General features: G+C 46.2%; 2 protein-coding genes across 3 annotated transcripts in view; one reads left to right on the plus strand and one right to left on the minus strand.

Annotated features, from left to right (window-relative positions):
* On the minus strand, window positions 1-26,001 carry Med1 (Mediator complex subunit 1). 2 transcript variants are annotated; one of them, XM_077699900.1, is made up of 17 exons: window positions 25,870-26,001; window positions 23,721-23,848; window positions 20,480-20,558; window positions 18,919-18,973; window positions 18,707-18,836; window positions 17,366-17,394; window positions 17,217-17,288; window positions 16,117-16,191; window positions 15,220-15,287; window positions 13,812-13,898; window positions 12,447-12,561; window positions 12,249-12,373; window positions 11,445-11,551; window positions 10,792-10,975; window positions 8,641-8,736; window positions 8,460-8,565; window positions 1-3,034 (listed from the first exon to the last, which is right to left on the minus strand). In XM_077699900.1, the coding sequence occupies exons 1-17, from the start codon at window positions 25,877-25,879 to the stop codon at window positions 385-387; spliced, it is 4,116 nt and encodes a 1,371-aa protein (XP_077556026.1). In that variant the 5' UTR covers window positions 25,880-26,001; the 3' UTR covers window positions 1-384. The 2 variants fall into 2 exon arrangements, with proteins under 2 accessions (XP_077556026.1, XP_077556025.1); XM_077699899.1 differs by lacking the exon at window positions 25,870-26,001 and adding an exon at window positions 24,268-24,529.
* LOC144170245 (putative oxidoreductase YtbE) overlaps window positions 24,935-26,407 on the plus strand; it is an 11,308-nt gene continuing 9,835 nt past the window's right edge. Inside the window, exon 1 of the mRNA XM_077699912.1 lies at window positions 24,935-25,103. Within this exon, the coding sequence (XP_077556038.1) occupies window positions 25,040-25,103 (64 nt within the window). The 5' untranslated portion in view covers window positions 24,935-25,039. The remainder of the gene's footprint in view (window positions 25,104-26,407) is intronic.

Consider the following 26,407-nt stretch of genomic DNA (forward strand, 5'->3'; position numbering starts at 1 on the left):
TTTTTGTAAGTGAAAAAGCGTGATATCGCGTTTTTCTTTTCAAATGTAACATGTATTTGCACACCACGAATAAAAGTCCCAATACTGTCACGTGCAAGCAACTTAAAATCGCCGCGGCTGAATGTTTCAAGATTAATTTACATGCTTTGACACACACAGAAAAGGGTATGTACACTTTTTACAGTGCAAGCGCGGGTCGTGTCGAACGATTGCATTCATATACAACTGGGGTTTCAGCTCCCCCCTTGTGGTAAGGTTGTCAAACCTGATTTACAGCACTGGTAGCTTGCAGGTACTGCATGTCACGAGAGCACCAGTGACCCATGTGTGTCATTAGGGAACGTAACACGGTATTGTCCTAGTTTTGTCACAGAAGGATGCACTTCATTTCCCCAGTCCCACAATGGCTTCATCCATGAGGTCATCGTCTATGACGCAAGGCGATGGCCTTGACAGGGAACTCGACACGGAGTGGTTGGAAGGCGGGCTCCCGGCTTGAGGAGATTTGAGTGATGGAGACGGAACGAAGTACGGTGACTTCGCACTCAGGCTGAGCGCCGGCGACGCCCTTGCTGGCAGATCGGGAACCACTGGCTCAGGCCGGGGAGGGCTGTGACACAGGATGGGAGCCGACTTCTTACTTTCCAGCGACTCGGCAAAATCGATCACCAAGCCGTCCTCTGGACTGCTCTCGTCGTCAGCAGTGGGAGGCGGGGGGGCCGGCTTACCCAATGGTGGAATGAGGGGTGGCGGTGCACTGGCCGCTTTGTCGTCAGGGGCACGCAGCTCGGACAAACGCGGTACTGTGAGCGCTACAGGCCCAATCTCGGGTCCGTTCTCAATCTTGGCGAGGGGTTCTTCGCCACTGGGCTCGCCCTTCAGTGAGCGCCACTGGTCGTCGTCCACCTCACCAGGACCAGCGAGGAGTCGCAAGGCAGCCTCTTCGGGCAGCGGAGGAACCCCTTCGACACCTTTGGTCTGGCCTCTCGACTGTAGAGGTGGTGGCATCAGACCCACCTCTTTTTCAACCATGGGCCTGTGCTCGCTGGCCTTCTTCTCTGTGCGCATGCCCGACTTGCTCGTAGGGCCCAGTTTAGACGAGTTCTTCAGTGAACTCGCGTTGTTGTGGGCCACTCGCGGTATGAGTGTGGGAAGCCCCGCAGGTGCATTGTCACACGGAAAGTCTTGGCTTGGAGCCAGCTTTGTGGAGCCCTTGGAAGGAACCTTCTTTGCTTGTGTCCCCATAGACAAGCTGCTCAGCTTTTGCGAGCTCTTGACTTTGGCTCCACTCGAGAGGCTTCCCTTGGATGACGAACCGCCCATCTTCGCCTTGCTCGAAGAACATTTGTATATGCCTGACATTTTAGTGACAGTGAGCTTGATGCCTGCACCCTCTTTGAGCGTGCCTGCTTCTACAGCTGATGCCCTTCCTTCCTTTCCCAACGTAGGGCTCTCTCTCTTTTCGCTTGTCTTGAGCGTGACGTCGGGTCTCGTGCCTCCGATTTCTGGAACGGCTGGCACAAGCGGCGATGCGATCGTGTTCGTGAGCTTGGCAATCACCGCGTTGAGGCACCCCTTGCGCGACTTGGGGGGTTTGTTGAGGTTGTTTGTGCCGCCCGCTACCGAAGTGGTGGGCACGATCGTGATGCTAGGGGCCGCCGTAGATGTGGGCGATGGCAGGGCCGGCTTGGCCACAACTGGTGTGATGGTGGTAGATGAGGGCAAGTTGAGGTGCTTCAGCTTGAGTGCCCCTGTGGGTGACGATGGCGGCTGCTTTGCCACAGGACTGCTGCTGGACATGTACGTACCCGCTGGCGTGGCGGAGGCTGGTCTACTGGGACTGCTCTTTTGCGGAGACTTGGGAACGGGCCGGCTGTCAGCTTCGGCAGGCTTTGGAACACCTGCAAGTGCGGGCTGCAGTGGCCTCGCAAGCTTCTTTCCGTTGCTCACGAAGGAGCTGCTGGAGGACTTCTTTACTGCAGGACGAGATGCTGAAGGGCTCAACGACCCATGGGGCTTTGTAGTCAAGTTAAAGGCTTGTTGAGAGAGCTCCAACGGCTCTGGAGAAGGTGCCACGGCTGGCTCGTGGCAGCCCGAGTCAACACTCTCGGCTCTTTTCCGCTTGCGTTCTTTCTTGTTGTCAGTCTTTTTGCGCAGCTCTGACGAATCGCGAGGCTTGGACGCTGACTTGCTGTCGGCCTTGGAAATCTTGAGACTGTCCCCTGATTTTTCAATTTTAAAGCTGACCGGTGGTGACGCCGAGCGGGACAGCTTATCGGAGTCCCCACCGGGAAGCAAGTTTTTTGGACCGCTATCTTGAGACCGAGAGCCCTCCCTCTCGAGCTTGATGTCTTCCCGGGCCTCTTCGCTGCGCACTCGCTTCACTTTTCGAGGCCGACTAATCTCTGGTGGGTCAGGGCCCTCGTCGGGGAAAAGTGACGACGTGCTTCCTCCCCTGAGGAAGCTGGCAGCCTCGTCAGCAGCGGTGGTCTCTCCAGAGGTGCCGGCCGGCTCAGCGGGGTTCAGAAGCGCCACCTTCTTCTGCCCCGCTTCAGACTCTAAAAAAGGCTCCTCCTCCGGGTCGGTGCCACCGCCATCGTCTTCTCTGCGTTTAGGGCTTCGGCCGTCTGATGACGAAGTGGTGGCCTTTCTTTTGCGCTTATTCCGAGGCTTGGCCTGGCCTAAAAAAGGGAACCCCGGGGCAGCGGGTGAATTGCTCGCCGAGGGCACGTCGCTCAGCATACTCATGAGCATCATGTTGGGGCTCTGCGATGGCAGGGGCCCGCCCAGGAGCGATCCCAGGGTGCCCGGTTCCTCTTCTGCTTCTCGGTAGCCATCGGCCTTGCCCGCTGGCGTGAAGTCGCCAAACGAGCCGGTCGTCGAGTTGGGGCCGTAGCCCGGCAGGCCGGCCAAGTACGCGTTGCCACTGCTGTTGAGGGCATTGGAGTATGAATCCCCCTGGCTGGACATGCGTGCTCGCTGGCCTTGGGCTTTCCGAATCACCGCTCGCATGGTTACTGGGATGGACAGGCACCTGCACACAAAACCACACACTGATGGGACATCGTAGGCCAGTCATACACAGTGCAAGCTGCAAAGATGTTGTGCGCAGCAGCAGTGCATACTGACGGCAACTTGCTACCATGAGTTATAACTAATAAGTCCATTTAGAGCCCATTAACCCTCGATAGTTGACGAACAGTCTTTCTGACCTGACGGGGACAATAAAGATGTTTGAACAATCGGGAATCTAAAGAAATGAGACCAAGAGAGCACTGATACGCTTCTAGACATTCCCCTTCAACAATGTTTTGACCGAAAAATCATTTGGAGGATTTAGTTTGTTTGCGGCACAATAACTCTTGACAGTTAAGACAGTTAGTACTGTTCTTTATGTGTGCATTGCTACAACTAACAGAATAGCAAAAGGAAAGAGCAACATTTGTAAGTGTATGTTTCTAGGCTAAAATTATTGGGCTTTCTACATTCCTTTGTAAAGAGCTAAACTATTCTTCTGCAATGAAATAGGAAAGAAAGACTGAAGAAGCCATCATTCACACAATTTCGAGTTTCTTTTTACATGCACAATTTCGGTCATTCAGCAAATGTAAAGCATGAACCTGGAACAACACAAATCAGCGCTGCTAAATTCCTGTGTGAGGATTATTGATTACACAATGAATGAGCTTCAATTCTGACATCAACACTAAGCAGTAACTCATGGCAGTTACACATGACCAGCACATGATTGTCATCATGAAGTCCCATATGAACAGCGCTGAACGATGTGCGTTAGAGGAACCATAAAGACAAAATACAAGTTCGGAAAGACTGCTTGGTACAATAATGCCAATTTGAACACAAACTTCAAGCAATGTAACAAGACAATAAGAAAAAGAAGTGCAGGTTAATGCATACAACTTTTTAAGAATGTGAGAGGAAAGCCTAGCTGAACCTCCTATTGATCTGCTGTTGAGCTCTCTGTTGGACTTTGGGGCTGCCCCCATCATTACATGAGCACGCAACACTCGCCTGCCATTGCCAGGAGCCACCTGCTAACCCCCTTTAGCCCCTAATCCTGTCGAGGCAGGTCATAAAGCATATGCGGCAGTGGCCTACCCTCTTCCAGTGCTGCTGTTGTCTTTTCCTGGCGCACACTCCTATTGTCTGTGCGATTCTGTGTATCTCACCATGACTTTTCCATGACACATACCAAGATCTAAGGCTTTCATCTCAAAGAAACGGCGATTCACTGGCCACTTTTTTGCCCAGGTCTTAGAAATTACAAGAAATTTGTGTGATCTGTGGCCTCCAACCAAGGCCACTCCCAGGAACACAACTGTGAAATCGTAGTGTTGCCCCTAGTTCCACGATGGGTTGCCAAACGGGAAGGTGCGTAACTGTAAGACTTAAAAGCCATGAAGAGAAAATGCAAGTTGGTTTTATTCGAAAGATTTCGTGTTTTATAGTGCCCCCAGCGCTTGTCCGGATACAAACGGTGCTTTATTCACTGAGAAATTAAACAATTTAGGTTAAAATTTTGATTTTCCCGCTCAATCGTGCGTTTTTGTGGTCCCAAGTGACATCACGGGAACCGACCGCTCTGCAGCCTAGAGTACCTTCATTCACGCATCCGCCGTACAGGGTAGAGACACGTAACGCTGGCGCCGCCATGTTCGGTTGCTCGCTCGCCGCCGAAGCAAGTCATTGTGTCAAAACCGCGCTAAAATTATCGCCGCAACGCGGTTTACTGAAGAAGTTTGAATCATATTGTCTGCTTCGCGTTGCTAGGTCTCGTGGGAAACGAAAAGAATAACGCGTTGAGCCCGTTGGCCCAATTGCGGCGGCGGCACGGGACCGTTCAAAGGTTGTCTCCACCCTGTAGCGGTGTTGGTTTGTTCCCACGTTTCTTTACGTTCCGTAACCTAGATGGCGCCACCATACTGTGGCAAGCGTTTGGTTTGTTTTTGCCCGCATTTAAACCTGGCTTGTTTTTGTTCTGGGAGAAAATATTCGTTCCCTGAAACAGTGCTCGCTCGACAAATGGGGTCACGTAAGACACCGTTGCTTGCGTCAATCGGCCAGTGTCGTCTGAGACAACCCCAAGCCCCATAGTGCTGTGCAGCTAAACCAAAGCATGCTGTGCGCAGTACGAACAGCAGAACGCATCAGTACTTCTATGTTTACATGTGCTTTCGTAACTTCCACTGTTTGTCCCATCATTCCTATTGCTTTGTAAAGAATGTGCCCTAAATTTAAGCGCAAATCGCTCGTTCGTCTAGTTTGTAAGCTCTACCTAATTTGCGTCTGCTTCTGCCAGCCTCCGCCAATCGCAGGGCTTAGCCCATGTGACATCACAGGTTCTGTTGCGGGAAATGAGCTGGTGGGTCGCATGACCATTCCCGTTTTTCCTAATTATGTAGCTTATTTGAGCGAAGTTTACGTTAAAAGTGGTGTCAGTATGATTCTAACGAGACAATCTTTTGAATGAACCAAACTTGTGTTTTCTCTTCATGGCTCCTTTAAATGCTATCATGGTTTTTTTATTATTATTATTTGGTTTAACGCGCCAACGCAACGCAGGCGATGAGGCGCACCGTAGTGGAGGGCTCCGGATTAATTTTGACCACCTTGGGATCTTTAAAGGAGCCATGAAGAGAAAATGCAAGTTGGTTTTATTCGAAAGATTTCGTGTTTTATAGTGCCCCCAGCGCTTGTCCGGATACAAACGGTGCTTTATTCACTGAGAAATTAAACAATTTAGGTTGAAATTTTGATTTTCCCGCTCAATCGTGCGTTTTCGTGGTCCCAAGTGACATCACAGGAACCGACCGCTCTGCAGCCTAGAGTACCTTCATTCACGCATCCGCCGTACAGGGTAGAGACACGTATACGCTGGCGCCGCCATTTTCGGTTGCTCGCTCGCCGCCGAAGCAAGTCATTGTGTCAAAACCGCGCTAAAATTATCGCCGCAACGCAGTTTACTGAAGAAGTTTGAATCATATTGTCTGTTTCGCGTTGCTATGTCTCATGGGAAACGAAAAGAATAACGCGTTGAGCCCGTTGGCCCAATTGCGGCGGCACGGGACCGTTCAAAGGTTGTCTCCACCCTGTACAGCGGTGTTGGTATGTTCCCGCGTTTCTTTACGTTTCCTGAACCTAGATGGCGCCACCATACCGTGGCAAGCGTTTGGTTTGTTTTTGCCCGTATTTAAACGTGGCTTATTTTTGTTCCGGGAGAAAATATTCGTTCCCTGAAACAGTGCTCGCTCTACAAATGGAATCACGTAAGACACCGTTGCTAGCGTCAATCGGCCAGTGTCGTCTGAGACAACCCCAAGCCCCGTAGTGCTGTGCAGCTAAATCAAGCATACTGTGCGCAGTACGAACAGCAGTACGCATCAGTACTTCTATGTTTACATGTGCTTTCGTAACTTCCACTGTTTGTTCCATCATTCTTATTGCTTTGTAAAGAATGTGCCCTAAATTTAAGTGCAAATCGCTCGTTCGTCTAGTTTGTAAGCTCTACCTAATTTGCGTCTGCTTCTGCCACCCTCCGCCAATCGCAGAGCTTAGCTCATGTGACATCACAGGTTCTGTTGCGGGAAATGAGCTGGTGGGTCACATGACCATTCCCGTTTTTCCTAATTATGTAACTTATTTGAGCGAAGTTTACGTTAAAAGTGGTGTCAGTATGATTCTAATGAGACAATCTTTTGAATGAACCAAACTTGTGTTTTCTCTTCATGGCTCCTTTAACGTGCTCCAAAATCTCGTACACATGGGTGTTTTTGCTAATTGCCTCCATCAGAAAAGCGACCACTGCGGCCGGGAATCGAACCCGCATCCTCGTGCGCAGCAGCACAACGCCTTAGCCATCGAGCCACCACGGCGGGTGCTATCATGGAGTTAACTCAGCAACTGCTTCCAGTGTTTCCCGTATTACGTCACTTCTGACGTTGTGTACCATGACATTTGAAAGATTTTTTTGCCGTGTACATTTTTCTTGGCGAAGATATAGCCTTTCAGGTCAGAATAGCGTTGGCTCAGTTACCAAAGGCTAGATCTTTCAAATGACAAAAGGTTGATTTTGTCTTCGTGGTGCCTCAAAGTGCACATCGCAAATACTTTTTTGGTAGGATTGCGCTGGTTATGACCCAAGACAGACTTAAAAAAAAAAAGGACACATACACGTGGCATAAAGACTGCACATTCACTCCTGCTTATTAAAATTGAAGTGACAACATATATATATATACAAGAAAAGCATAGAAAATATAATGAAAAAACAAGATGCCAAAGAAGGAAGGGGAAGAGCCAATTAATAGGTCTGAAAGACCTTTTTGGTGGCACAAGCTGCATTCACAATGATTGCTCGAAAAAATTGCATTTCATGTTTGGTGAGTGTGATAGAAGGGGAGCCGACACATTCTCCCTCGCACTTGGACAACACTGAAAATGCCTCGAAGATCTCCCGTCTGGGTGCATTTTTCAATCTTAACAAAACGGTTGCCTTCTCGAACTGGGCCTATTCATTTCAGACCTATTATTCATCTCTTCCCCTCCCTTTGGCAACTTGTTTTTTCATTATATTTTCAATGCTTTTCTTGCATATATATGTTGTCACTTCAATTTTAATAAACAGTTGTCAGTGCGCAGTCTTTACGTCATGTGTATGTCTCTTTTTTTCATTTTTTAAGTACGTCTTGTGTTTTAACCAGCGCACAATCCTACCAACGGTGTTCAACCAACCAAGCGTCACTAAAGCTTATACAGATACTTTCCACCTGCCATTCGTTTCGTGTACAGATCGGTTTAAAGCATGGGATGAGCACGAACATGCTGCATGTTATAACCGCCCCCCATTTACTTATACCCGTCACACGGCACTTTCAATCGCGATTGAGCTGATCCGGATCGGGCGCTGCTACACGGCAGTTTCAATCACAATCTAATCCAATCCTGCTCGAACTCAATCCTGGTTCCCCAAGCGCGATTGAGGTTTCCAAGCGCGATCGGACAAAAGCAGTGGTACTCTCGTCCCTGCTGACTAATGGCACACAAGTCGACAACTTCAACTAACATTACAAATTGTATCAAATAACTTGACGCAAATAGGCATGTAGTAACATTTACATAGTTACGTACATCTATGACCGTGCAAAGTTACCAGACGTCAGCTGCGAAGTACCTTTGCACATTTTTGGCACCATCTGGCATATGTGAGTGCAACCAGTGCAACTTCTCAATCGGTACTGAAACGTGCCGTGTAGCAGCGGCGGTGCGTCGAGTGCGCTCGAAAAGTCAATTGCGCTTCGCTTCACTCCGGACTAAAAGTGCCCGTGTGACAGGGGTATTACAAAAGGCCAATAAGCCGGCAGCCAAAGTGAATCTAGAATGGCTGCTCAGCTGACAGGGAGAGGAATTTGCCAGAAAGAGAAGAACGCCACGACACTGACCTCTGCATCACCTTGCTGGCGTACTCATCTGTGCAGATGCTGATGTCGCTGTTGAGGGTGTAGATGCGGCACTTGACACTGGTGATCTCACTCAGGTTCAGGTCGACTGCACAACGGTAAGGGCAGGTGAGTGAGCCACAGCCAAGGGTAACACAAACTCCAGAGTAAAAATGAATGGTACCTGTAGCCAGAGATTCATCCAAAGGGTGCTCAAAGGAGATGCTTATGTTGGAGATAGATGTGGTGTTCACCTCAAACATGTGCGACATCTCAGCACCTGAGGAATGGAGGGGAAAAAAGAAAAAGGGACAGATATTAGCTGCTGCATTATACGGCCAGTGGCAAATGTGAAACCATTAGAAGCAAGAAAAAATTCCCTGGTTGTGCCTCGCAAAGAAATGTCCCAGTGCATGCTTGGGGCTCCAACAGTGATGGTGCTAAAGCAGCTAACTTACGTTACCAGACCTATTTGATTAAGTTAAACTATGATCTAGGTTGTTAATAAGCAGAAAGCTATATAGCTAAAGCACCAGCTGTACAACTAGTTATGCTTTAAAAAAAAATCGCACAATTTATTTGCAGAAGTACCGTATCTACTTATATAATGAACCCACTCGCGAAATGACTCTTCCCCCTTCCCTTCCCCCCCCCCCCCCCCCTTCCCATACTTTTTTTCTTGAGAATTTCCTTTCTTGTTACCTCGCACAAAAAATGCAGCGGGAAAAGAAAAAGTACCAATCAGTGTATTTTTATCTCGCCATGGTTCCCAATGCCGTCAACGATCACAGTAACTTGATATCACCCCGCAGCAAGGGCAGAGACGCTATGAAAGCATTCTAACAATAAGAAATCTTAACACGCGAGCACGACTGTCGTGGCTCACAATTTAAAAATTGCGCACTTGAGGTACGCCATCTGCTGAACACACAACAAACTCCTTGAGTTTGTTTTGAGGTGTGCGAACAAAGCACCAAATGCACTCCACACTCCTTCACTTCTCTGTGCTGTTCCGCGACTTCGTCATTACGCTCCACGGTTTTGCTGTTCAGCTGTTTTGACCCTTTTTGTGCTCCTGGTGCTGGCACACAATGATCTAGTACGTGAGCTACACAGCGGGTTTTAAACTGAAGGTGGTAGAGCATGCGTTGAAGCACATGGAAACCGCACGGCTCGGCGGCACTTCACTGTTGACCCAGTGCGTGTACGCTACTGGCGAAAACAGGAGGTTTAGGCGATGAACAGGGATCGCCGTGTGTTTTGTGGGCCCAAAGAAGGGAACTTTCCTAGTATGAGAAAAGAAATTTTGGAGTGCCTTGACGGCACGGAAGAGGATGCGCTGCGGGCCGAACATGGCCGGGAAGCCGCAAGCGACTTCAGTGAGGATTGCAGCGCCGATGGCAAGTATGGGGACAATGGTGAGTAGGGGGCCACAAGTGTGTTGTGAATAAAAAAAGATTGGTTGCATAATTACCTACGTGTTTCTGCTGGAAAGGACAGCGCTTCTCTGAGCACCTTTACTGTATAAAATTTCAACTTTTAAAAATCTTTTGCAACTTTTTCCCACATAATAAACCCTCCCCCAAATTCACGCCGAATTTTCCGAAAAAAAATGGGGGGGGGGGGAGGGGGGGGGGTTCATTATGCAAGTAAATACGGTAGATGATGACGATAATACCCTAATACAGTGTAGTGGTTAATACTTGAGACTAACATCCCCTTTAGAAGAGGAACAGTAATGATAAGTGAAAGAACTAAACCTGTAGCTTGTGATTTCACACGTGCTAAAACTGGGTTTTTCGCATATTCGGTTGGGAGATTATGGTATTTAATGCGCCATAGCTACACTGGGCTATGAGCCACGCCATAGTGGAGGGCTCTGGATCAATTTTGACCACCCGAGGCTCTTAAACTTGCGCCAAAATCTCAACATCCGAGCAATTCCACTTTCCCCGCCATCAAAAAAGCAGTCACCGTTTTTCGCATATTCGAATCGAGGTCTTACTCACTGAAGCTAATACAAAGATAATACAACTAGGCTTTGATGCATGCAGCACTGGAGGGCTACGGATCAAGTTTGACCACCAGTGGACAATTAATGCGCATAAACTCACAAGCAAGCAATTGGTTTGGAAGGAAAAGCCACAGTAAGCTTCACGCATGCAGCTGCGGCCCTGGGTATTGCTGCCTAAACGATGCGTGAACAATACCTTAATCGGAAAATATGGCGCATCGCTTCGTTAACAACAATGCTGGCACTTGTGCATGCGTCATTCTGCGTGGAAGGAGAGGGACTACGGGTGCGGTGGGGAAGGAAGGAAGGTGGGGAGCTCACTCTGTCGGCTGGAGGGCCGCACGCAGCTCGCCACCAGGGAGTTGAAGAGCAGCTGCTGCCGGAGGAAGACGAGGATCTGGGGCACATGGGTCGGGTGCGTGAAGGGCACGCCCGACACCAGCACGCCGGGCAGCTCGGGCTGCCCCGACAGCAGGTAGTAGCAGTGCTGCTGGTCGGGCAGTGTCTGTGGAACGACGAGGGTGCCACTCTAAGGGGCGGGCACATTTCGGCAACCGCACATTTCGGAGTACAGTGATTTCGCAGAAACTTGCTCCACCCGGGCAGCTTCCTATGACACATTTCACACCCATGCTTTTACAAAATGCAGCCCACATGCCAACCAAGAAAGCCAGTTTTTTGTTGTTGTTGTTGTTTTCTTTTTCAACACCGGCATCATGAGAGGTGTCAACTAAGGGTCAGAGTACGACCACAACCTCTCTGAACCAACTGCTTCTGTGCAAGATTTTGTATAAAATCCCATCAATGGGCCCGCTTGGGACGCACTACCCGCCGAACTTTACTACGTCACACGATTTCCCCTTACAACTACTCACAAAATGCCGTTTGCGAGGAGCAACCTGATTCAATCAAGCTGAGTGCCCACAAAATGCTACGGAGGCATGCACCAATTCTGTAAAGAAAGCTCTACTCACCACATTCAAGCCTCGGTCACTGGATGCCGTGAGCTTCCCTTCCGACGCTTGGTTGATGATGAGGGAGAGCAGAGGTTGCGAGGAGCTGGTGTCGGCACATTCAATCACTGCGCAGTAGCAAAGATACAGAAGCAATAAAACAATTTTTTTTTTCACAGCATCCCTCCTGTTTTAACTGTATCACACACATTCTGGCATGCTTGGCGTTGATTTTAGGCTCGATATTGCTGACAGGCATGAAAACAAAAAAAGGTGGTTGCAACCTGCTGTTAAGGCCACATTACTTAACACCGAACAATGCAAGATAAAAGAGTGTTGCATTGTGGCTGCCTGGGTGTATGTTAAAAGATGGCCCAGCTAGGACAAGCAGGGTTAGCACACAAAGTTTCCCCAATCTTCTTTCTATTTGAGTCTCCCTGGTGCAATGAAAACAAACGTAACTTATTTCAGTGACAGTGGGACAGCCACCCCAATACCTGGAGAACCTTAAACGACAACAGTAGCTGGGATTTAGATCAACATTGCAGATGTTCAGAATTTAAAAAGGGCAAGCATTCATCAGGGCTAGAAAAGCAATACAACAAAGTGCCATTAATACTCGTCAGTGTATGCTCGGAGCCTGCTTAAAAATACACCTGCTTTAAAACAACAGCAACAAACAAAAGAACAAAAACAACAACAAATCGTACATTACTCTTACGTCAATAATCATGAACTCGGCAAAAAAAAAAAAAAACAGACAAACTTTTCATTATCAAGGTGCAGGGTCAAAATTTCTGCCCCTTAGTTCATAATGCAGCTTACACGTGATGGCGTGTATCTTCCGAACTAGGGCCAGTGCCATGGGGATTGGCTTGGGCAGCTTGAGCACGAAACTGGCCGGGAGCATGGTGCTGTTCAGATTGCTCAGGGCTGCAAATGAGGGCAGGCTGCAAGGCAAGCAGCGGGGGGAGGGGGGGGATCAGTTGGTGCCACGCGCTCTCTCAGGGCGGCCGGTCTTACTTCTTCCCCTCGGGGGTGTTGGTGACGCTGATCAGGGACGTCGTCTGCAGCTTGTGCGAGCCCGAGCTCTCGATGCAAACGGACACCGAGTGACCCAGGCCCTTCTCCAGGATCGCTGCATGACACGCAAACGCAGAGTGCCACCAACTGATCATTTCAGTTTATGGGCTTGTGGTGGGTCAGAGCACTGACTGAATGCTTAGAAGGAGAGGAACAGATACAATAGAACCTCAACACAAGAGACACTTGGTTATAAGAGACTTTTGATTAAAAACGACTTGGTAGGCTTTCCAATGTTCGTCATGTTAGCAACACTGCATACAAGAGACCTTGGTTACAAGAGGCGTGTTTCGTGTGTCCCTTGAGTGTCTCTAGTAATGAGGTTTTACTGTAGCATGGTTGTTGCTGCATGGTTACACAGCCCAGGTCAATGATTGAAGGCTTTTTCTCAGGAGTCCTGATGATGCTATGGCTTATATCTGTACCAGAATGTGAGGTCCTCACCACAATTCGCGTTTGAAAACTACCCACACCGTCACGTAACATTGCCTGACTAAATAGAATTTGGCAATGTAAGAGTTCATATTCGTATCTGTATGTCTGCGTTTTTTTATGTCCATAACAACGGCCAAGGCCTAGATTTGTTTTCCAACCCCTCCACGCGATTCATTCACATATTTTACACACATTGAAACTTTGACACGCCAGTTGAGTGCATTGAAGTTTTGAGTATAAAAAATTGACAATGACCCAAAATAGAGTTTTCTTCTTTTTTCCTGGTGGAATATAGGTAATCACTGCCATTTAAAATCATGTGCATTTTCATTGCACTTGGCAGCTTCTGTTGCGGAATGGACCACAAAAATCAATTACTAATACTTCGAAAATTACACTATTTTCAAAATTAAGAGTATGTGGCGTTGTTTGATTAACCTTTATGCTGAAGATGCATGGGCACTGCATCCAGAATTTTATGCAATGAGAGCAGCAATTATGCAAAAAGAGATGTAAAGATAGCAGCTGATGCAAGCAAACATGTTAAATGGGATTCTCTTTGGCTATCCGCCTGTTAAGACAGTAAAATGGCTTTCAAGAAAACATTTTTGCACAATGGAAAGACATTAAACAAGGGGAAAGTCCACCCAAGATAGGTGTAATTTTTAGTTATGACCTGCACACACAGATAAAAATGTGAACAGGAATGGAACTTCTTGTAGCAACCCATTTAGCCAATGACTACAATCTATTTCAATGGTACACTTTGCATTACCTTTTTTTTTTTGTCATTGAAGGCACGTTATTCATGGCTGAATAATACCACAGCAACATTTACTTTGCCAAGGTGTTGCAAAGGCATGCACTTACCTTCAACAGTGAGTGGAATGGAAGACTTGCTCTCCACATCGAGCAGGTCGTATGGAGAAATGAAGAATGTCAGCTTCATGGGATGCCCTGAAAGGAAAAGAAGCACATGTGAATACAATTTTTTCTACGCATGTGGGAAACACTCAGGAGGTGAAGAGCTTCTGCATTAATTTATGACCTCATTTTTAATTAATATTTTCAGGGTTCGTACAGGATTCAGGGACAAGGATTCAAGAATATTCAAAACTTTCAAGGCCCTGCCAAGAATATCCATGCCTCCACTGGCTCTGTCCACCATCACACCCGTCAAAATAAAATACATTCCAGTAAAGTTTAGGAGCATGATGCACTCTGTTCTCACATTCAGAGTTTTGCTTATCTGTGCTCATTTTTATTTCACCCTGGAGTGCCAGCACCATTCGTTTTCGAAACATAGTGGGGCATAGCTATGGCAGGATACAGCAATGGGAAGATATGTAAAATAGATAACAGGATGAGGCAATGCAGAAAGCAGTATGGCAAATTGGAAGGGGACCTATGCTAACTTCTGCCTCGTCTGATGCAGGAATTCCGTTCCGTACGAGCCATTGTATAAAGTAGCACGCCTGAGCTCCCAAGCTCACTTTAAATTGTAAAAGCTGTATAAAGCAGCACTACTGCACCCCCAAGCTGGCTTTAAATTGCAAAAAGCATGTTCTGGATGGGCAGTGTGCAGGGCCACACTGATATCAGCCACAAAAACCCAGTCTCGTAATCGGGTCTCCTCTTTGTTGACCTAAAAAAATCAAGGGTTTTCAAGGAGAAGGTAAACATTCCAGGCTTTCGAGGCTCTTGAAAACTCAATTTTCAGTTTCAAATGTTTTCAAGGTGCTGTACGAGCCCTGTATTTTACAATACCTGTAGGCACAAAACATTAAAATTTAGGCCTTAACTACTCCTAAATTACAGCTTCCTGTTTCCTGTTTCAGCTTACAGCTTCCTGTTTCCTGTTTCAACTACTCCTAAATTACAGCTTCCTGTTTCCTACAGCTTCCAACTTCCTGTTTTACAGCTTCCAAGGAAAAAATATTCTGACATAATTTGGTGTCAACCAACACGTTCTGTGAACCTGGACAAACAGGGAAAGAAAAACTGAGCAGGAAAATTAGGAGAAGCGACTTTTGGAAATGGCAGACATGGCCACAGACAGAGGGCTTGGATTCAGCAACGATTTTTCTCCACAGGAGTCAAACAGGGCTCATTTTCAAAGCTTGTCAGACTACACAACGTATCCCGATTCCTTTGCTTGCAGCGAATGCTGCATTTTGATGAGACACGTCACCTTGCACATTATTATTCATTGCACGTTGAGCTGCTTCAGCACTGCCAGCGAGAACTACGTAGTCAAGAGAAGCTCTGCACCACTCACCTCCTTTGCGGGGTTGTAAGATGCCAACTGGTGACTTGTGCACAAGGTTGCTCGGCTCATTCATGAATCTGGGGAAGGAGGGAAAAGGTGCTAAAGTGTTTGTTGTCTATGAAGCAGCTTTTCTAGTACTAAGTCTCTACGGGCAAGCCATGCGTGCGTCATGCTCCTTTCGTGGTCATCAAAATATTTTGCTGAAATCGAGCCCACCCAAGCTACTGAGCCCCAGTGAGAGCAGTAGCTGGTGAACAGCATTCTCAGCATGCAACGTTTTGTCTTCTTATACAAACTTCAATACAAAACACTGCAAAACCTTTTGCTGCAACACCGCACTAAAATGAGGAAAAAGGACACACAGAAAATAAAGAATACAACAAACATCAACGTGTTTTTTTGTTTTTTTCTGGTCCACACATAATCAAAACAAGACACTTTTGCTGTCCGCAACTGGCATGTGGCAAGTTCTATGTGGTAAGTGTTCTTTGTTGTTGTTTAAGGAGGAAGAACACAATCGTCAAAATGAACTTAGCATAGTAAGAGAAGAGCAGTTGCAATACTCATACACTGTCGCACATTATAAACTCTGGTGCTGACGCAGCAAATGGATGTAAGCAAACAAAACTGAAAACCTAACATTCACAAATTTACAAACATGCAAATTACAGGATGTTGGTTTGCATGGATAATATAACAGCAGGCCTACCTTATAATGACAACGGGCCTTCATTTTGCTCCTTAATTAATGCTGACCTACACTCTATTACGTCAGCTTTCCACTCAGAAATATAGAATATCTGCATCCTTATTCCCACTCGTGCTTTGGCTTTTCATTTATTGTTGACAGCACACTAGTCATACCGTATTTTGAGGCTCCTTCCATCCCTACGGTGCTTTTCTTACCTTTGAAGCTGCGACAAGATGCTCAGATCCGTCTCAAGGGCCTGAAGGGCCAGATAAGCCTTGGTTTTCTGCTTTCTGTGGAAGAAATGGAGAGGGTGAAGAATTGAGTGCCATTAGTGACACCCAACAGCTTGTTCCACCCAACAAAGTCCAAACTCACGGCAATTCACACCAAACGTGAACATAACAACAAAGCTTTTGCCTCACAAAACAAAGCACACTGAAAGGGAAAAGGCTGAATTTAGGTTGATGAATACTGCAACATTTGCGCCAGATGTCCAACATTATAAGTGTGCAATCAATAGTTGAACAGAAAGCCGCACAGAAATCTCCCTGTTCCCAAAGGCCCGGGAAAAAGAGCAATGCCACTTGAGAGCCCCCAAGCAAAAGAACAAACACGTAGGTTTGTTGCATATCGACAGATCGTGAGGGTCCAGCTGCCACCACCACGAAAGAAATGCAACGAAGAGGCACAGCTTCCATTGCAGTGGTACAAGATGAGCAGAAGGAAAAAGGCACGGAGATGCTAGCAGAGGCAACTTCTCACTTTATGGCGACAGAGTTCTTTTTATAAAATTCTTGTGGAACACTTTTACAGCAAAGGCATTCTGAAGTTTGGTGAAACCTGCTTTAGGGCCCCTTTAAAGTTAGGGTAACCTCTTTAGCTATTTGCTGAGAAATTGTACTTGGAACAACGAACAATCCTTGAGCTGCTGTTCCACAAAGTGACAAGTGCACTTGGTTTCTGTTTCACTTAGAGTCTAATGCATTTATATTAGTTTTAGCTCATTTTATGGTGCCACATCTAGGACAATGACCTAGCAACGTGCCAATCCAAGCACGGATTATGAGTGGTGTGCAAATCTGTCTTAAGGCAAAAGTCAAAAGAAGTAAGTCACTGTGCTGCAACAAAAGGCTGCACACAATTTTTCTGCCTGTCCTGTACCGTACCCATTTATTGATTGTGGCGGCGCCTCACCCTAGCTCAGGCCCCTGTAGTGTTTCAGAGAGCGCAACAAGCATGACAGCACTCACTGATAAGCAGTGCCCCAGATAAGCATTGCACTGAAACCGCCCTTTAGATAACAGCACGTGCTCACTTGTCGGCATTCAGCTGGTAGATGGATGCCAGTCCCTCGAGGTGCCTGGTGAACTCTGTGAAGTCTCCTCTCCTGCATTGAACATTGAAAAGAGCTTTTAGCAAGAATTACCAGGGCAGGGACCAAATACAAAAGGTTGCTTCACTCACAGCAGCACCTCCGTCAGCTCAGGACAGCTCTGTCATGAAAGAGGAGGGAAAAACAAAAGCAAAAATGCCAGTGTTAATAGAGCGTCTCACTGTACCCACATCTCTAACGATGACATGAACCTTGGGGTAATACTGACATTGGGCATGCAACACTGAATAGAACCTACATGACCTGCATTCAGAACCCACATTACATTGATCGAAGCTGTACAACAGCTAGTTTCCCATAGCCCTGGCAGCAAGCAACAACTAGGTGCCATGCTTACTCGCGTACTGCCCCCTCACAAAATTGGCAGGTATTGGTGGTGTAGCACAGGCCCTTTAACCAAATGAGGCCAAGCTTTTACACGGCTGCCAGCGTAAACTTCGTGCTGCTACCACAAAACCAATACATGCACGAAAATGCTTGGATAATTGTTCAGATATAAATGCTGCTGCTTCATAAAAATCTAGTACAAGCAAATACGCGAGAGCACGGAACTGCCATATCCAGGGCACCTCAGAGCGGAGTCTGGACACTGGTTATGCCTGCTTTCTAGGGAAGGGTGAATATTCGGTGCTGTCGAATATTCCATCGAATTGCTCTCTGTTCACTATTCACTTCGATCCGAATGCAGGTTTTCAAAATTTTCAAATTATTCGCTGCTTCCGAATAGACAGCCAAAAGCCAAGCTTTTCGGTCAAGCATCTTCCCAGAATAGAAGGGCAGTAATTTTTTTCTCAGTATCTGCTTAGAATTAGTAAATTAGAATCTAGTAAATACGGCAGCTCACTGCATCAGATGTGACAGATTTCAGATGACAGAATACTTGGGCGCCCCTGTGCTCCAGCGGTCTGAAAACCCTCTGGAATGGTGGAAGAATCATGGCAGCTAACTTTACCAGCGCTGGTCAAGGTGGCACGAAAGTGCCTTTCAACTCCTGCCACGCAGGCAAGGAGTTGAAAGGCAGCAGGAAATATTGTCAATTCTCGACAGCAGGGAATATTGTCAGCAGCCAGCAGGAGCTGCTCCCCCCTAGACCATGTGGAGCAATACAGTAAAGGAAAGCTGCACATGCAATTTCTAAATAAATACTCAACTGGTAATAGTTTCACAAAATGCTGTGCCTACGTGAGTTCTAGTCCTTAGACGGGTCACAATTTGCTATTTTTCTTTGTAATTTGTGATGTGCACTATTTGAACTATTTGATTCGAAACTATTCGACCAAATCACTATTCACTTTGAATTTGCTTCGAACCTTAAATTCACTATTCACCCATCCCTACTGCTTTCCTTCCTTTGATGGCCTTTCTGCTTTAGTGCATGCACTTATGTGCCGAGGCAGAAAAAGAGAACTCACCAAGGGATCTCCGTGATGCGAGATCTTGACGTCCTTCACGGTTCCACTGGGCTCCAGCAGGACCTCCACATAGAACATGTCTGAACTGATGAAGCATTCCTGGCCTCCGGGACCCGTGGTGAACATCAGGCTGCAACGTCCACCACCCACGTGACCCATCCGCACCAAAGCCCAACAGCTACGGGGGGTGTTTGAGGTCGAGGCTTACTTACCCTTGTTGCCGCGTTATGGTGTCCAGCCTCTCAATCATGGATTGCATCGATGTGACTGAAAAACGGAGGATTCACTGCTTTGACGTAAATGCGACTAAAGTAGCGTCCCTGCTGAAACTCATATACCCCTGTCAAACCTGCCTATTTAAGTGCACTTCCACAGCGTGCAGTCGGCCAAAATGTCATTCGGGAGCAGCTAAACGGCAGACACAAATGACACTTTACAAGGAATGCACTTTAAGCTGAGTGTGTTCCCCAAACACATTAACCGGGGCCGGCTCACCGAGTGAGTATCTCCTGAGCAGAAGTCCGAAAATTGGGAAAAATAAAATAAAATTGCGAGCGTTTAGATGATAATAAGTAATCTTAAAAGGTAATTATAGAAAATAACCTCTCTCTCAACGATGTGCCAGCGCCGCCTGGTAGGGTTTTGCTCCATGGCAGCCGTTCTCTGCGGCGTTCTCGTAGGTGGTCTCTTGTGGCCCTGTGATTGTGTTCCCACTTCAGGCTTTTCTGTTATATTTCACGCTTTCAGATAATTTCCCCCAAACAATAATGCTGCTGATAGTCGCTGCGCAGTGAATAACACAAGATATCAGTGCTGGTGTTCAGTCGCCATCCCGACTGCATTTTTTGTGGAGACTTGTGCGAGGCGCCCATTGCGATCTTCAACAATGAAAACACAACGAAATGTTTACATTGTTTCTCACGTGATCAAAAGGGGGAATTTCAAATATTTTTGCGTAATATTTATGCCGGCTATCGTCACTGACACCACGGCCAAGGGCACTTTATTTCTTCATTAGCAGCGCGCAGCCAAAGTGTCATTCGGGGAGCCCGAGTGCACTCGGCGCAAGTGCACTTAAATAGGCACGTTTGACAGGGGTATTACATCAACACCTTTGACAATGAATTGAAAGCAGCTTGAAGACTCAAATGGTGGAACTTATGTCCGGCCCCGACCTATATAAAAACCATTTTACTTTTTGCTTAAATCCCTTTTGCATGGGGACCGTGGTGAAGTGGAGAAAAACCTTCTCCCCTTTCAGAGCTTGGCAAAACCCACAACATACACTAATGTCACATGCTGAGTAACACTCAACAATTGGAAAGGATTCCATTCATCAAATGCCTTGACAGAGCGCCTTTATCATCTGGCACACAATTTGTTGATGTAAACACAGCTCTGCAGGGTATTTTTTGTTTCTTTTTTAGAGCAAGAAAACACGAATGCACGCTTCTTCATTTTCCTCTACTATGTTGTAGTCCTCTCTTTTTGTAACAAAGAAGCAATAAGAAACTATAAAAACAGGCTGTGGAGGAGAGCCATTTGAAAAAAGAATAATAGGAAGAAGTTAATAAAGCAATGTTGTGAAGTGCAAGGCCAAATGTGAAAGTGCGCACAACAGCAGCGGCACTCTGAATCCACATATCCTCACCAAAGAGAAAAAGAGAAGAGGGTGTTATATGCTTTTCGACAGGCTCCAACGTCACAAGCTGAATTTTGCAAGGGTGCCAAATTTTCAGCGTGAACAAGAAATGCCGAAGTCCTCCTGCCTACCTCTGATGGACTTCTGTATTGTGTCAAGGCACTTTTGCAGCTGGCTGCGGTCAGCACTGTCCACCAGGTGGTGTTTTTCCTGGAAGAAAAACAAAACGGTACCGAATTAAAAACTGCAGTTTTATTATTTTCCACCCCAAAAAAGTGCAAGGCACACAAGGCAGCCATAGTAGAAGCACAGGAATTAATTACTTTAGGCCAGATAGATCTCTCTGATGTGCGCGACATACAAAGCACACAAAAACAGCTATTTTTGCCTTCACTAAAAAATACAGCCAATTCAGTAGGAGATGCTTTAACTCTTTCGTTACCGCGGGAAATTGACCAATTTTGAAGGGTCTAACAAAACATTTTTTTGTGCTATACATATTGGTTAGGCACACATTGCAGTGACATACAATGCAGATTATTCCACGCGCTTTCCAACGACACCAGTTTTAATAATGTTTTCCTAAATAATGATTCCGAAAAAAATTATCGAATTCGAAATTTTTGTCCACGCGTCGAAGAAAAAAGTAAGTTGTGTATAATAAACCACCTGTAGTAGAAAAAATTTAGAATATACATTTTGTAGGTAGACATTTCAAAAACCCGTCCTAGAAAAAAAATTGAGTTGCGCAGTACAATTTGTCAGATATAAAAGAAAATGTTAGCCCACGTGGTGCCCGTGCCATGTGGTGAAGCCCAACCTCTATTTCAAGTTTTGCTATTTCGGATAGTTCTCTAGAAGAAATCTGGTTGTTTGACATTATTAAAGGCCCAAATTAGCCTCCACGTGATGTAAAAACACCTTGTCAATGATTATGACTGGCACAATATTGAAGGCAAGCAAGCGATGTGAAAAAATCCGCTTGGAGTTGAGAACCAAACTCTTTGGTGGATGCTTGTTGACGTTCTGATGATCGCTCATCAGTCAGAACTTTCATTTGTGGCTTATTATCATGTTCTGACTCACTATGGTAGCCCTGCTTGCAGGAATAAGGTACGATGTGCTAGAATCATGCCCAGCAAGCTTTCACCAAGCCGCCGTCGGGCTGTGAAGCGAGTTCAGAACTACGAGCCTACTACATTGCAGCACCACCTAGCAATTTCGAAAAGAAACAAATACAAGGCTGTTAGAGACTTTGTCAGAATAAACAGTACTACTAAGAAGCGACACTAGACCTCCGGAAATACCCTCGTATGAAACCGAAACTGGCCGGTGAACAGCTGGCGGTGTTCAAGGCCAATTGGAAGCGTTCTCCTCGTCTGAACTGATACCCGACGACTTGGTGTTATCGTTTGACTTTCAGCGGACGCTCTTATCGCAGAAGCAAGGCGTAGATAAAGTGCAAGCGCGAGCGGCACGCTTGTTCTGAGGAGCAGTAGCGGGCAACGGAGGCGCCATGGCAAATGAGCTTGTAGTTGGGTAACTGCGTAGTAGCGCCAAATATGAATTTCGCAATGCGAAAACGAAACCGAAACTGCTGCAAACTGGTTGAAAATGTCAGGCACACTTGCTAGACATGCGGGGGACCATCAGAAATAAGCTTTGGGAGAATAAAGCTGCCCTTTGTCCGAACCAAACATCATTAGTGAATAGCTGGGGCCATTTTCAAGTAATTATCACCTCTCAACGCTGTCGGGTTACAAAGCTGACCTTATTATTTGGTATTTGACATGCCAGGAGCCTTTTGACAAAAAAAATATTATGGTAATGCAGCCTAACCACGACCGTCATCCTTCTTCTCAAGTGCAGCAGCCACGCCCCCTTCGTCAAAAACACGCGCACCTCAGCTCGCAAAAAACGCCACCAAAAATCTCAATGTCGCCGGAGCGGGAAAATTTAAACTGATTTTAAAAGGGCAGTGCCTAGACTAACTACTGGCCGCATTAGGTGTACGAGAAACGACTACAACATGTCGAAATAGGCAATATAAATCATCGATCACCGGTGATCGATTTGAATAGGCGTGGTAACGAAAGAGTTAAAGGGACCCTGCAACACTCTTTGAGCAGTGCAAGTAAACCTGCGTGACGTTTAGATTACACTGCCAGGAATACCTGAGCCAAATATTACACGTGCACGTGAAGTGGTGAACGTGCAAATCGCTGTGAAAGACGCAGAAAAACCGACCGCACTCTCTTCAATTCTACTTATTATGCACCCCTTGCATGGCCTATACGACATCATTCGGGCCATGGCTGTCCGATCGGCTGTCACTGGTCAACTGTCACTGGTCAACTGGCTGTCACTGCTGGTGGGTAGCAAAGGTAGGCATGCACAATTTTTCTGCCATTCTTCTACCATTTTTGAAGTTCATGCTGACGAAGTTGTTGCTCGTATCGTGTGGTCTCATATTGTACTTGCGGTGGTCTTGTAGTGACGCATCTAATCAACTCCGTGCATTGGCTGACAAGTCCCCACACGGGGCTGAGTATTCTAATGTGCAAGTAGATGCGACATCTTGTTGGTGCTTAGCGCTATTTATTTACGGAGAACATTTGCCTCTTGTTTGCTCCACTGGTTTGTGACAGCAGCGTATTTCATTTTTCGCACAGAACAGTGGCAACCTTCATGTTTTAAACATGCCTCTATGATGTCAATATCCTACGTATAGGTTAGGTGGTCACTCAATTGCACCACGTCATTGCACATAGACTACATTCTGAAGCAGTTATTTCTTAACACTAGTTTTTGACAGTACGTGCCTTGTCTGTTTAAAACAACCTGCATCGCTTCATTAAAAATTCGCTGCCTACCGCAATAATACGCATATTGTTTAATTATGTGACAGTAACAATTATTAATTGTCTGAGCAAAAGCAATTACTGTCAACGAACTTCAACATTGTGAGTGAGCATTCTAGCAGTTAAAGCAAGTTATATTTGTAGCTTTTAAACGCAGCGCTTTAATTTATCATGGTACGGATCTGCGCAAATTACCTATGCACTACAGTTAAAAAGCACTGCAAACAATACAATGCGGAAAAAAACATGTTGTGGAGCTGTCAAACTCCCAAGCTTTTCTCCGCTCTGGATGCTTCTCGTGGTAAATTTCGTGCATCCGACGATAGACAATACAAGCAATTAAGTGATTCTACTTTCGAAGTGTGTTGCATTCGTGCTGGGGCTTGACACTTCAACACCGCTAGCTGTCCACTGCTGCACACAACTACGAAGATGCTGCCTCGGAAGCGAAAGCAGTAGATTTCAGCTGACCCACAAACGTGCAAAATGATTTTTCCAAGGGCAATCTTACCATGATAGCCATGCGAAGCGCCTTGGCCATGTCTCCCCACGGTTTGTAGTGCTTGGCCTTGGCCCGCAATTTCTCCAGGAGGTTTTCCATGGGGCTTTCGTTCGCGTTATCTTTGCCATTCTGCGAAACTGTCAACGAGAAAGTTAGGGCGCGACATTATAATTTAAGAGTACATCACAGGAACTGCAATCACAGACGCAGCAGTTTCTAGCGGCAGCGCAGCGGGGATCCTACGGACACATCAAGCTGTCATTGGGGAACGACTCTTCGCCAGTGGATCGACGCCACGAAAACCAGAACCTAGCTACCTGGACTCGATTTAGAGGAACAGAGCTGGCGGTGGAACGACCGCAATTAGGAGACACGTGAAATACAACAAAAACACCAAACGCTGCTGGAAGCAGCGTCCTGAAAGCAGCCTACACTCTCATCATGTCTTGAACAAACGAATACTTGTAACCACAGGGGAAATCAGTGCGCATTTTGTAACCACGACGAACAGCTCTGTTCATGATTACATCAAGCCGCACTAGCGGGCATTACTTACCTTCTACGATATCTTTAATCCCACTTTGTGGGCACGGATTCACATCCGCTGGCTTTTCGACAGCCGCCATGCTTGAAAAGCATCTCTTTCTGTTGTTTATGCGCATTTGTGAGTTGGTTTTTATTGTGTTTGCGATTACATATATATTCTTACGTGATGAAGTTGCTCTCAGAACATGCTAAGAGGCGATAGTAATAAACTAATTACAATAATAATAAAATTTTAAATATCTGGTACACTACTGCAAGTTTTGGCGCGCGATTTAAACATGTAGCGCGTTATCTTAAATATTTTTCTTTCCGTCGTGGCTCTAATTACATATTTGCCTTAGTTATGACACAAGTCACTGTCTACAAGGTAGCCCAGGAAGCCATTAGACTTGTAAAGTAAGTGCTTAATTCAAATAAGTTTAAAATAATGGCAAAAAGGTCACTGGAGCAACCAGAATCCTGAATGTCACCTCTCCATCTGCTGCTACGGCCACTGCGGCGCACTCGCCAAAATCGTGTGGTGAAACGCGTGAAACACTGAAACGCACTTATATCACCTTGAACCTGAACATGTAGTATTGTGCAGCGGAGAAATTTTTTACTGCTTCAATTATTTGTATTTTTCAACTTCCACGGTGTTTTTGGTGCTTTTGTCGAATAACATCTTTGAACCTGGCAACACTTCACGTGTTGGTCTGTTTATTTGTTTGCGAAGTATTTAACTCTGTTTCACTCTGATGCGAGTTGATAGTCTTGTTTTTAAATAATTGTTGGTGTGCAGCATGGCGCTTTCGATGGCAACGAAGATGCTTTTAAACAATGGGGCGCATCTACCTGCAATAGGGTGTAAGTAGCTTGCGTATGCAAGGAGCGGGAAATTCGTTCCATGCATGCTTGTTGACCGATAGGCAAACCCGAAACTTGATCGCAGATCGCAAGGCCGCTGATGCGCATTTCCTGGTTGGTGAGACACGAAGCTCGTTGGCTTAGGAGCTGGCTGTTTTGGTGGCGAATGTGCTACAATTTTATCGAACAGGGCTAGCTTCATAAGTAGGCTTTACAAGCGTGTTGCGTGGCGGCATTGCCAAGGACAATTATAAGTCAATTGTGTTGCACTCTACGGTACCATGGAAGTGCCGCCGTAACTGTATAACATCGTTTTGGCCATTTTATGTACTGCTAATATATGCAATAGCGTCACAGAGACCTTTAGCTATTATCGAATGGTGGTGCACTGCAGGATGCGATACATAAGCTGAAGCTATTGCGAGCCTATTCTGGTGGTGTGTAGTGGTCTCTTGAGACCTCAGTATACCATGACGTTACATAGCTCAAGGTCATGAGAGCAGGGTCAGCATGGATGAACTGTTCGCTATCTTTCCCAGTTCTCCAAAACGGGAGTCAAGCTGTGTAGGGGAGTACAGTTCTTTTTTACAGCTTTAGAAAGAGTGATCAAAGTGCTCATATGTCCCTGTTTATTTTTGCCTGGTGGTGAACAAATGAGGCATATGGTGTACGTACGTGACAACTCTGCGTGGTTTCCACAAATTATCTTCACGAAGACAAACCAGTCTTTTTTTTTTTCCTGCAATTGCAAAGGAAAACAACTTACCAAGACCCATTGTGCGACCCGAAATGCTGTTGTATAACAGGCTTTGGTGGTTCCACTCTAGTTTCGTTGTGGCCAGCAAGCGATGCCTTGCTTGCAGCTGGAAGGGCACACTTGCACGTCTTATCACTTGGAAGGCGGTATCTGGTATTATAACCAGACAATGAGTGTTTGTGTTGGTGACAATGCACAGAAATGCAAATGCACATCTGCCGTCACACACAGCTGTTGCAGTAGAGCGCATTCTAGGTTCTATATGCGGCAGTTTTCTGCAAAGATTGATTGTCAACGAAGTGCTCATTGTCTCCTTAGTGCTTCCTAAGAAAGACATTAAAATGCAAAAGTTCCCAACTGCTGGACTAATGTGAATGAACTGTTAAAAAACATACTTGCAGCTGTTACGACTAGATTAACAGAATTTTGCAAGCTTTTTATTCATAAGAGTAAGAAAATAGTATGATCAAAAAGTTGTTTAGATATGTGCTGTAAAAAAGTTTTAAAACACCTCAGTGTTGCACAGAATGGTCGGTTGGTTGGTTGT

Source organism: Haemaphysalis longicornis, unplaced genomic scaffold (assembly GCF_048455015.1).
Source record: "Haemaphysalis longicornis isolate Haplotype H1 unplaced genomic scaffold, Haemaphysalis longicornis Haplotype H1 scaffold_2, whole genome shotgun sequence".
Classification (NCBI taxonomy): Eukaryota; Metazoa; Arthropoda; class Arachnida; order Ixodida; family Ixodidae; genus Haemaphysalis; species Haemaphysalis longicornis.

What these genes read in the sequence shown, in the direction of transcription:
- Med1 (XM_077699899.1), bottom strand. Translation starts at nt 24,373, where the DNA reads ATGCGCATAAACAACAGAAAGAGATGCTTTTCAAGCATGGCGGCTGTC. An exon ending in AATACAGAAGTCCATCAGAG is followed by an intron (nt 18,974 to 20,479) that starts GTAGGCAGGAGG and finishes TCCGTTTTTCAG; the next exon opens with TCACATCGATGCAATCCATG. An exon ending in GGATGAATCTCTGGCTACAG is followed by an intron (nt 8,566 to 8,640) that starts GTACCATTCATT and finishes ACCGTTGTGCAG; the next exon opens with TCGACCTGAACCTGAGTGAG.